This window comes from Eschrichtius robustus, chromosome 10 (genome assembly GCF_028021215.1).
Source record: "Eschrichtius robustus isolate mEscRob2 chromosome 10, mEscRob2.pri, whole genome shotgun sequence".
Taxonomy (NCBI): Eukaryota; Metazoa; Chordata; class Mammalia; order Artiodactyla; family Eschrichtiidae; genus Eschrichtius; species Eschrichtius robustus.
This window is the reverse complement of record NC_090833.1, coordinates 27,828,711-27,840,852: the sequence shown is the minus strand read 5'-3', so window position 1 is coordinate 27,840,852 and position 12,142 is coordinate 27,828,711. Positions and strand designations below refer to the sequence as shown.

General features: G+C 43.1%; 1 protein-coding gene across 3 annotated transcripts in view; it reads left to right on the top strand.

Annotated features, from left to right (window-relative positions):
• The first annotated feature begins 673 nt into the window (after positions 1-673).
• The window catches only part of SLC44A1 (solute carrier family 44 member 1), a 214,737-nt gene continuing 203,268 nt past the window's right edge, over positions 674-12,142 (top strand). For all 3 annotated transcript variants that reach the window (XM_068552739.1, XM_068552738.1, XM_068552737.1), the window contains exon 1: positions 674-809. In XM_068552739.1, coding sequence (XP_068408840.1) covers positions 774-809 — 36 coding nt within the window. In that variant the 5' untranslated portion in view covers positions 674-773. The remainder of the gene's footprint in view (positions 810-12,142) is intronic.

Genomic DNA, 12,142 nt, shown 5'->3' with positions numbered 1-12,142 from the left:
TTCAATCAACTACTACTTCTCCAGGTGTTTATTGCGTACGCTTTCCCCTGGATAAAATCAGCCACCTGAGAGGTAAGAAACCAGCGGGGTCCTCGGGTTGCGCGCCTACTGGGGATAGCAAGCAGCTCCGCAAGCCTCGCCCGTGCCTCCCAGGTCCGGAAGCAACCCGACCCCATTTCGGCTGCGAGCCTGTCCAGCCCTCCGGCACCCCAGCCTCAGGCGCCTTCTCGCTCCGAGGTAGCGCTCTGCCTCGGTGCCACCGCTAAATGGGCTCGGCACCGCGCAGGTTCTGACGCGCGCCGAAGGGCCCGGCCTCGTTTTGGCCGCAGCCGCCCGGCCGCCCGCGCGGCGCTGCACTGGGGGCGGGGAGTCTGATGGGAGACGCGCGTGGCGCTGAGAAGGCGGCGGCCCGGGAGAGGGAGCGGGAGAGGGACTGGGCGCGGGAGGCCGGAGGCGGGGTACAGGGGGAGGCGCCGCCGCCGCCGCCCGCCCCTTTCCGCTGGGGAACAGCTGCAGCAGCAGGAGCGGAGCAGGAGCCGCGCAGCCACTACCGCCGCCGCTGGGGGATGTGGTCGGCGCCCGCCCCGAGCCGCGCCGCCTCCTGAGTACCCGCCGCCGCCCGAGCCGCCGCCGACGCCGCCGCCGCCGCCGCCGCCGCCGAGCCGTGCGGAGCCAGGCCGCGCCCTCCCCGGGCGCCCGCCGGCTCGCATGCCGAGGGGCTCCGGGGCGTAGCTGCGCGCCCGGCGCCGCCTCCGGGCTCCTCCGGCCCCGCCATGGGCTGCTGCAGCTCCGCCTCCTCAGCCGCGCAGGTGAGGGGCTCCCGCCTCCCGGCCGCCCGCCCGGATGCCTCCCCGCGCCGTGCCGCGGGCGCCCGCAGCCTCCCACTACCTGCGAGCGTCCCCTCAACCCGCCGTGCACTCCAGAGACCCCCACTCCCGCCTCCCTCTCCCGCCTCCCCCTGTCCCGAAGATGCCCCCGCGCTGGCTCCCAGGGCTGCCGATTCGCAGGCGCCTCTGCGCGGCCCCCGGGGCGCCCCTAGCTCTGCCCAGCCCCTTGCCGACTTGGCCGCCTCCTCCCAGTCACACCTGAGCGGCCCGTCCCGCCAGCCCGCAGGTAGAGGCAATAAGGGCGTCTGCTCTCCACGCCTGGTGGCACCCCCTTCCCTCGTCTTCCGGGCCTGGCTCCTCTCTTCCTACCTCCTTGGAGTCTTCCCCCTCCCCATCCACAGACTATTTTCTGTGCTCCCTGGAGGAGTACCCCCAGTATGGGCTGTTCACCCTTCTCCCACCTTATTACAGTTTCTGCTCTTAGATATTCTGTCCCTTTTCTCTTGCCCGCCGCCCCCCGTCCGGGTTCAAGTGTTTAAGCGGATCCCGGAGCCCTTCTACGACCCGCTTCCCCGATTCTAGCCGCTCGCCTCCCACCCCATCCCATCCCCCCTTTGTGCCTTGACCCCGGGCACCGCGGCCTCTTCGCACCCCGAGGCCCCTGCGGGAGCGCGGGGATTGGGCTGAGAAGGAGATTGGGCACCTGGTGGGTGACGGGATCGTTACGGAGACTCCCTCTTTGTTGCTAGTGTAACAGGAGGAAGAGGTGCCGAATTTAGTTTTTCTGTGTGCACTGGCTGAGTGTTGTCGCTGAGGGCTGAGATGCAGAGATTTCTCCCAGCTTCTACCCTGCCCCCATCCAGATTTCGCTAACCTCCCTCTCTTTTGCCGATCCCAGCCCTTAACCTGGATAGAAATGTTTAGACAACCGTATAAGGATCAAACGTAATAGGACTTGACTGCTGGCCACTAATAACTAAGAGGACCTGTTTGTAAATTACCTAATTTAGTGGATTAGTGAGTGTATTTACAAATACGATAAAAAGCAATCAGGAATACTGCATCAAACTGTCTGGTGGCGGTGTATGAAAAATAGGCTCTGACAACGCCTGGGATGTAATCTCACAGTTTCATTAGTGTAGAATGTAACTGTGGTCTTTGATTTGTTTGTTTTGGGGGGATACAAGGGCTCTTGTTTTTAGAAATAAAGGCTGGTCCGTTCTTGGTGAAGAAAAACGCTAGTTTGGAAAAAAAAAATTCCTTCAGAGATCTAGCATCTGTGATAATGCCAGAAGTGTTTTGCTGCTTCTAAATGACTATATATAAATCAGTTTTAAATAACCTGCATACTTGTTCTGAAAATCTGAGATCTGTTAGAGAGAAAATGACTAGAATTGCAGATGAATGGAGGACATTTATGTTTTATTACGTATCCATCCTATTTGTCCACTTCTTTTTTGGGTGTTTGCTTACTCTTTTTTTGATTTTTTTTTTCCTTTTCCTATTAAGATCGCAGTCAGGCTGACTGGGTTAGTTAGTTAAACCTTCCTGTTCAGTTAGAATAACAGAGAAAAACTATATGTAGTGGTGTTAGGAAGGAGAGGTCGATAGACCACAGTTTTCATATTAACAGATAAAGGTGTGGAATCACACAGTACCTTTCAACTGGTTAGAGATTTTTGGGGAGAGGGAGGAATCTAGTTTGGTGCTATTCGTCTGATATTTACTTAAATATTATTTTCACCAAAAAGGTATCTTTCCTGTTGCCTTTCTTTTAAGAATTGGGTTATTTTGCATCCTCTTTTGGAGATAAAATGCCTTTAAGACAGGAAAGTATTGGATAGTTTATGGATGGCTTGTTCAGTGTTTAATCGATTAAATTTGGAAGGGATGGATGCTGGACCAAAACTCTGCTTAACAGGTCTTGCATTTGACTAGCTCTACATCTTACTTTTCAGAATGCTGTCCCATATATTTTCCTTGCCTCTTCCTCCTCTTGCAGCCACTGTTTCCTTCATGCTGTGCTCTACAGACAAGATGCATGTCATGCACTCCAAAGGGTGCATTTTTTTTTCTGTGGATTCCTATAACCAATCAACAGCTGTCACATGCCTTTAAGTTCAGCTTTAGGGACTTGTAGTGTAAATGGAGCATTGAGGTTTCGTGCCAAAGAGCTGGTCATCATTTTTTTTTTTTTTTCCTTATTTGAGATTTTGGCATCATTCTTCATTTGTGAAATGTTACCAATCTGCTGCATTTTAATGCTCCTTTCAGGAGCATCGCCAGTTAGGATCATATAGTATCTGTATGAGTTGTGTTGAAACAAAATAGGGATGCAGCTGCACATCTTCTCTAAATGTGAACCTTCACATCACTTTGAACTTCTCTTAGAGGCCTCGATTGTATTTTCAGGCAGAATGTTTCTTTCATCCCATCTACTGAATTGTAAACTTCTTTTTTTTTTTTTTTTTTTTTAACTTCTTGAGTATAGGAATTGTTTTTATTTTCCACACGTTTGTATCCATTGCAGTGCCTCACTATACCTTGTACATAATAGTTGCTCAGCAGTAGTCAATGAACAGAATATAGATACACAGATTGGAACATTTGAACATTTGGCTGGCGAGTAACATTTAATATGAATCCAGCCCCGAACTATGTGCTGTTTTACTTCCATGAGCTGGTTGAGTAATGCCACCACACCACCCTCTTCAAAGCTCAAATTTGAACTAAGTTAAAATTCACCTGCTTTTCCCACATTCCTTCCTATTCTGTCAATGGTACCGTCAGTTTGCAAAATTGAGCAGGTTTTTTCTTTTCTCCTGGTGCTCTGCTCAGTGCTTATATTTTAGTTGGAGCAGTGGCTATAACATCTTAAAAGAGCTTGTCTGCAAACTCTAATGATAACCTGCACAGCACATCAAAACAATGCGCTTTGAGGTAATCTGCAGTTCAGCTTAGCTTTTCTCAGTGGTATCGTCAGCAACTTTAAAGCCCTGGCAGGTTTTATCTATGTAAATATCGTGTGTTTCCTCTTTGTAGTAGGAATTCACTTTTGAAATACATATAATTTATTTTCCCTCATAGTCTCTTGCTATGTTGTAGACTCTCATAAAAGAGTTTATTGACTTCCAAACTTGTAGTCTGTTCTGGTATTATTTTCATTTTCTTGGCAGTGTCTGGTTATCATAATTTGCCATCAAAATAATTATCCTGTTTTTGGATTTAGATAAAAGAAAAGCATCACATTCTATACTTACTTGTATTTTACTGTTGAAGGAGGAAATTTTTGGCAAAATTATTTGTGCTGTATCAGATATGTGTTTCTAAGAATCTTAAGAACTCTTAGATATATTTATAGAACTCTTAATTATTTTTTTATCTGTGGCCACTACAAGTTACTTGCTAATATTAGTAATTGCTCAACACAAGCCAATACATGATAGCCTTTGCCTAAAAATCTCTTTGAAGAGAACATAAAAGTGAGATAGTCATGAGTTTCTTTTTACAGCACTCATCCTCCCTAAGATTCTTAAAATTTATTCCCAACTCTCCATAATTCGTTTGTTCTGTTATAACCTGACATAATTTCTATTCTTGTAATGTTAAACTTCAAAGTTCAGTTGTAAATCTTCAGATTTATGAAATGTTCTTTCCCATTGACAAACCAGTTTGAATGAAGGAGGCTTTTGAAAGATTACTTAGCAAATTGCCAAAAGTCTTTGTCGTTAATGGCTAGATCATCATTTCTCACAGCAGCGCTTTGGAGGCCAGGAGATTTCACAAGTGCTCTGAAGTTCTGTGTCCTTTGGTTCTAACCTTAGAAATTGTGAGAGGGATGGAGGAGAATCTTTCTGGTTGAACAAACTGCCCCTCATATCTCTCTGACTTTAGGAGAGATTGGTCTTGTCTCTGGTCTCGTCCCATGTCTTCAAATTGAGAGCTAAGTATTTAACTGTGTTTTTCTAGCTCTCATATCTTGTCTCAGGAGTAATGAAAAACAATCAAGTGGTTCACAAATACTGGTTAACTTTTGAGAATGTTAACTGTTCTTTAACAGAATTTTATTAGTACTGTAGTCTCCTTCTGCTTTGTGAACTTTGAAGTCAGAGGGTAAAAATGAAATTTGAAGAGTGTCCAGCAAAGTAGACCTGCTCTAACTGGAATAAAAAAAAACACAGCATGAAGACAATTTATTTTTTTCTTCTTCTTCTGAATACTATGCTATTAGCATAGAAGATCCATTCCTCCAAATATGTAAATCAAAGTTAATATTAAAATTGGCTGGAAAGTAATGTAAAAATGGTGAGAATTTTTGTATACCTATTTTTCACAGCCATTTTCATGTTTTAATTTCTCTAGTAACTCTGAAGTTGACTTTACTTCCATTTTACAGGGGAGGCAGTTGAGACTTGGACATTAGTTGAGACTTGGCTGAAGTCTCAGAGCTACTAAGGGATCAATCCAAACTTTACCCCAGGTCTTTTGAATGTGAGTCCTGTGCTTTACTTTCTATGTTCACATACATGCTTCCCATATCATAAATTGCAGTTCATTTTATCTTTAGAAAAGGTCCACTCAATAACATTTTGAATTAAGGAATGTCCAAGTTAAAGTCATGCCTTTTTGAACTTGCTGCAGTTACTAGCTGGAGAACGACATAATATAATACAGCAAAACTAGTCCAGTTAGAAAGTTCCCAGGCTTAACATATACTACCAAATACTATTTGATGTGTTAATCCTATCATTTAGAAATGTTATTGGCTTGGAGGATATTTATTTATAGAAATATATTCTCTGTTCTATTACTGGTAATTGGTTAGTAGCTATTTTACTGTCTCCTTCCTCCCCAACCCCCCCCCAAAAAAAGAAGTAAATATTTCAATTTCATAATTTGGCTCAGATTTGGGGGGCTCTAGTTTATCTCTATTAGAGATAAACTAGGCCTACTGTCTCTTTTATATTGAGCTAAACTAGAATGTAGAGATAAGAAGTAGTCTAAGGTCAGAGAGATACATTATGAGGTAGCTAGGACTAGAAACCTACTTAGTCGCTTAATCTCTTGAGCTTTCTATAGTTAGTGTTAATTCTTAATGTCTTAGGTCTTCTTATCTTTGCGACCTTGGCTCCACATAGGAAACACTTAGAGAACTTGAAAAAACACGGATTCCTGGGTCCTCCTTTCAGAGGTTCTGATGTCATTGGTCCAGGGGTATTTTTTAAAGTTCCCCTGGTGATTTTCATGTTCTGCCAAGGTTAAAACCCACTCTTACACACCCTTTCTTTAGATAATTCCATCTCCTTCTATGGTTTCAGTTACAATCCATATGCTGACAATTCCCAAACTGACTACTGAACTGAAACCAATTTTTTCCTGGCTTCTGAGCTATATATCCCCTGATTACTTAGCACTTCCACTAGAATGTCTTGTAGGCAACTCAAGCTCAGCATGTCAAAACTGAACTCAAAATTTGGAGGCACATACACACACATCTTTTTCAGTATCTTTGGTTCACTGAATGATACCAATATCCTGGTGTGGAAACTGGAAACCCGAGGCACATAGGAAACCTGCCTCTCATGATTCCATATCTAGTCACCATATCTTGCCTCTTTTACCTTCTAAACTCCACTACCAACCCCCTAGTTTAAGCTTCTGTCATCTCTGGCCAGAACCTTGCTTCCATATCTCCCGATATTCATTCATGCTTCCTTCTAATTTTTCTCCACACCGCAGTCTTAGTGATCTCTTTAAAACAATCCAAAGCTGTGTGGGGATTGTGTCCCCCACTTACTTGAAACCCTTTAATGGTTTCTGATTGCTCTTAGGACAAAGACCAGAATCACTGACCCTAGCCAACAATGCTGCATGGGCTGGTCTCCATCTCTCTCCAGCATCATTTTCACCTCATACCATGCTTCTCCTTACTCTGTGCTCGCTCCAACCTCACAGATTCTTCAGGAGACTGTATTCTTCTTTTAAAGCTTTTGCACATGCTTTTCACTTGTTTGGAAGGCTCTTTGCTTTTCTCCCTGGCCTTTGGCTGCCTGATACTCATCCTTTAAGTTTCAGCCTCAGAGTCACTTGTTTGGAAAAGGCTTCCTTGATCCTTCAAACCAGGCCATGTCTCCTCATTAAATTCTCACAGCCTTATGTATTTTCCCTATGAACACCTAAAGCAATATGCAGTTAATGTCTAGACTAGGAGTTGGCAAAACTACAGCCCATGGGCCAAATCTGGCCAGCTACCTGTTTTTGTATGGCTTGCAAGCTAAGAATGCTAAAAATGGTATCTATATATTTAAATGGGTGAAAAAAATTGAAAGAAGATCTTTGCATGAGAAATTTATTTCATAAAAATTATATAAATTTGAATTTCATTGTCTGCAAATAAAGTTTTATTGATACAACCACACGCATTCATTTATACATTGTCTATAGCTGCTTTTATGCTACAGTGGTAGAGTTGAGTGGTTAGTTGTGACAGAGACCTTATGGCCTGCAAGTGTAAATATTTATTCTGTGGCTCTTAGGGAAAATGTTTACTAACCCCTGGTCTGGACTGAGTTGATGAGGAGAGGGACCATGACTGCTTTGTTCATTGCTGTTATTCTCTGTGCTTAGTTGGTACCTGGTACCTGGTAGGTGTTCGTGAAATATTGGAACAAATTAGTGAATTTGTTCATATCTCTTTCCTTTCATGGATGGATGTGGATAAACTCCAACCGTAGTGACTCTGATGTTTTAAAATTCAATACAAGGACTTCCCTGGTGGTCCAGTGGTAAAGAATCCGCCTTCCAATGCAGGGCACATGGGTTCGATCCCTGCAGGGAACTAAGATCCCACATGTCGGGGGGCAACTAAGCCCACATGCCACAACTACTGAGCTCGAGCGCCTTAAGGAGAGAGCCCATGTGCCGCAAACTACAGAGCCTACGTGCTCTGGAACCCGTGCGCCACAACTAGAGAGAGAAAACCCGCATGCCGCAACTAGAGGGAAGCCCGCACACTGCAACAAAGACCCTGTGTGCCACAACTAAGACCCGACACAGCCCAAAAAATAAAAGAAATAAATTTTTTAAAAACGAAAAGTAGTTACTTATTAAAAAATAAAATAAAATTCAATATAAAAATTTTTTAGGGACTTCCCTGGTGGCACAGTGGTTAAGAATCCACCTGCCAATGCAGGGGACACGGGTTCGAGCCTTGGTCCCAGAAGATCCCACATGCCACGGAGCAACTAAGCCCATGTGCCACAACTACTGAGCCTGCGCTCTAGAACCCATGAGCCACAACTACTGAGCCCACGTGCCACAACTACTGAAGCCCGTGCGCCTAGAGACTGTGCTCCACAACAAAGAGAAGCCACTGCAATGAGAAGCCCGGGCACCGCAATGAAGAGTAGACCCCACTTGCTGCAACTAGAGAAAGCCCACGTGCAGAAATGAAGACCCAACACAGCCAAAAAAAAAAAAGCCAAGGGCTTCAGTGTAAAAAAAATTTTTTAAGAACAAATACTTTTTTTTTTTTTTTTTTGACGGTGCCTGGCGGCTTGCAGGATCCTAGTTCCCCCACCAGGGATTGAACCCAGGCCCAGGCAGTGAAAGCACTGAGTCCTAACCACTGGACCGCCAGGGAATTCCATAAAAGGACAAATGCTTTCGAAGAAGATTCTCATCAGAAGTTTTAGCAGCTGTCTTAAGCAGCTTGTCTGTTGCAGGTATACGTCTCCTGTGTGAAGCAAGTGTACTTGTAGAGGTGTAAGTTAGGGGGTATTTTTTTTCCCCTGATGGACTCCTCTCTGATTTCATATCAGCTGTATAGTAAGATTTACTTAAAAAAACATTTGGTTGATAAACTACTGGAATTTTTTTTTAATAATATTACTTTTTTTTAGCTGCTCTCTATAACATCCTGCAATCAAATATTTAGACATTTATTTAGTAAGGAAGCCATTAAAAGCTATTTTTATCCTAATCTTTAAGGTTGCGAGATACACTGAAGATTGCTGAACAGACGTGTTTGATTTCTGGATACATCTGTATAATGTAAAATAAGGAAAACAGCAAAAAGATGGAAAAATTGAAAATATATGTTTACTTCAAGATGTTCAAGTAGCAGGGAAGGTATTAAAGTTTGCTTCTTTTTTTTTTTGGTAGCATTATGATAATGGTAATGATAATGATCTTGTAAGATTTTTCATTATGAATCACTTAAGGATGATTCAGCTTTAAGAAATGAAAAACCTTAAATCTAAATAGCTAATACATGAAGGAAAACTTACTATCTCTTACAAGTTGAGAGGTAGGGTGGCTTCCAGCTTGGTTAATTCAGTGGCTTGATGATGTCAACAAGGACCTGAGTTGTCTCTTTTTGTCATTTAAGGAAGTTAGTTTTTCCCTCACTTAGCTCCCCTTGTGATCCCAAGATGGATGTGACTCTCACAGACTCATGCTGAGCTGCCGATCTCCAGTGCTTTTTCTTTCAGTAGGAGTTAGGGAGGGCTGCATACTCATCCCTAAACAATCTCTAGCAAGGGGGAGGCAAGGGCACCCTAATTGGCTTAGACTAACCAGGATTTCCCTCTGAGTCAAGTGGAGGGTGGAGCAATACCAGAGCAAAATTAGGGCTCCGCCACTAAGGCTTGGGGGTGCTGGGGAGAGTGGTGACTGAGTAGGCAGCCAATGGTATCTGCTACATAGCTTGTCATTTTCTTCTGCCTATAAAATCACACTTGTATGGTGTTTCCTAACATTTTGCTTATAGCTCCATTATAAAACCTCACAGTTCGTAGTTGAAAGTCACACAGTTATCTTCCTATTTCCCCAGTGCTACTGCTCTAGCCACTGCTGAAGCCCCGTCTTTCTCTTTTCCCCACCCCTACTGCTTCTTTCCCATTCTGAGGCAAGCATAGCTTCTGAAAAAAGAAGAGCATTTAAGGTTGGAATAATGGTTAAGTAGGTAATCAGTTTTCCCACAACCAGTGGGACCCAAGAGAACCTTGGGGCTTACTATAACCTCTTCCCTTTCAAGCTCTCAATTTCCTTTTCTACCTCTTCTCACTTCTTTGTGTGTTTATCTCTCTCTGTCCGATTGGTACTCATGTTTTCTTTCTTTTTCCCTCCTTTCCCCTAAAGTTTTCTTTTTCGTCCCTTTTCTTTCTACCCCTACCTGATGCACTTAAGGGGCCATAATACTGAGTGGAATATGCTAGCATAGAAAAGGAGAAAGAGAGTGTCTTTTTTTCCCTCCTGTTTAATTTTGGGGTTTTTTGTTTTTGTTTTTTGGTATAGCAATAGTAAAACTGAAGATTCACATCATTATTTAGAATACCTCTATGATGTAAAGAGCTCTCACAGTATAAAAATTGCTTCTTTACAGAAGGAGCATCAGTAAACTAATATGTAAATATGTTCAGTCTTGCTAATAATCAAATCAAATTAAGGGTACATAGACACCACTTTCGTCTGTAACTTTGGTAAAATTTAACAGAATAATATTAATTGCTCATGTGGTTTCAACTCAAGTATACTTTATTGATTTGCTGAATAAATGGTACGACCCTCTTGGGACACTGTTTGATGACATACATTGAAAGCCATAAAAAAGTTGACACCCTTTAGTAATCCAAAGTATGGTAAATGCTAGATGACATTACATGTGGCATTATTTGTAATAGCAAAATAGTTTAATTTTAAACATAATATTGCTGATGTAAAATTTTCTTAATATAAAATTCAGTTGAATTCAGTCTGCTATATGTGTCTCACTTAACCATCCCCAACTAAATGATCCTCCCTTAATGGGTAAGTAGCCTTCTGCCATCCTTTAAAGAAATCCTTTCCCTACTGCTGCTCTAAAAGGATATTAGAATCTGAGAATTAAACACCGTCTTGTACTGGCAGGAGTGTGGGCTGTATAGCCAGACCGTATGGCTCTGTCACCAGCTGGGTTATTTGGGCCAAATTATTTAACATTTTGTGCCTCATTTTCCCCAGCTGTAAAATGGGAACAATAATAAAACCTATCTCACAGGCTTGTAGCAAACTGCACACCCCATGAAAATATCTTAGACATTATGATATTAATGTAAACTAAGGCTCTTAGATGTTCTCCTACCCATTAATACCCCCCTAAAAAAATCCTGTGTTTGGGTTTTGGAAAAGGGACCTCGACTTCCAAAAATTTTAAACTGTGCCTGGAAGATGAGTGTTAAGGGTGAAATGAACAGCAATAATGAGAGGCTAAATTGGGTGGTTAGGAGAAGTTAAGAAAGGATGGACTAGTTGGAGAGTGGGCTTCCTGAAAATCATCCTTGATTTGGCTTTGAAGAATGGGTTTAGAAAATGTGGGAGGATAGACAGATTTTAGTACAAAGCAGGGCCAAGAGAGGACATTCCAGTGAAAGGAACAGCTTGAACAAAGGCAAGGAAGCCTTTAACTGACTGCGTGTCCGTTTGGAAAGGAGACCTGGCCAGAATAAAGAGAAATGTAACATGTAGGGAAGACTACTATTCCAAGGGGAGAGACATGGACTGCCATGGAGGGTTTTTCAGAGCAATGTAAGGAGGAGTAATCGGAACCTTGCCTATGCCTGAAGTGAGAGAAAGGGAAACAGGCCACCCTGGAAACTGTTCAGTAGCTCGAACCAACAGTGTAAATGGGAAACAGAAGAGACATTATAGAATTGAAATAGGACAGATTCTCCTGACTTAATCTGGATATGTGGGATAACGGAGAGGGATAAAACCGGTTTAGAATACTGTATAGTGGAAGAAGGGTATTATAATTGACAGACATGGGAGTTGAAATGGAGACTAGAATATGGGGAGGGGAAGATGAATTTAATTTTGTGTGAACTGAGTTTGAGATGATATTAATACTCCATGTAGCAATTTCCCATAGGCAGTTGAAGATCCAGAACTGGATTTCAGAAAATGTTCTAAGTCATATGCATAAAGGAGATGCTGTAAGGATGGGTGGTCTCCCAGGGGAAGGAAAGGGCATGGAATATGAGAGCAGACCACTGGGTTTTCCCTGCTTTCATTCCCTAGTTGTCTGCCCTCATAGAATAAATTTCATTTTATTCTTGCAACTCTGAGATGGGTATCAGTGTTAGCCCCATTTTACTGATTAAGAAACTGAGGCTCGGGAATTCCCTGGCAGTCCAGTGGTTAGGACTCGGTGCTTCCACTGCCTGGGGCCCGGGTTCAATCCCTGTGGAATCCCTAAGATTCCACAGTGTGGCCAAAAATGAAAAAAAAACAAAAACAAAAACAAAAAAACTGAGACTCCTTTTGCTGCAACATGG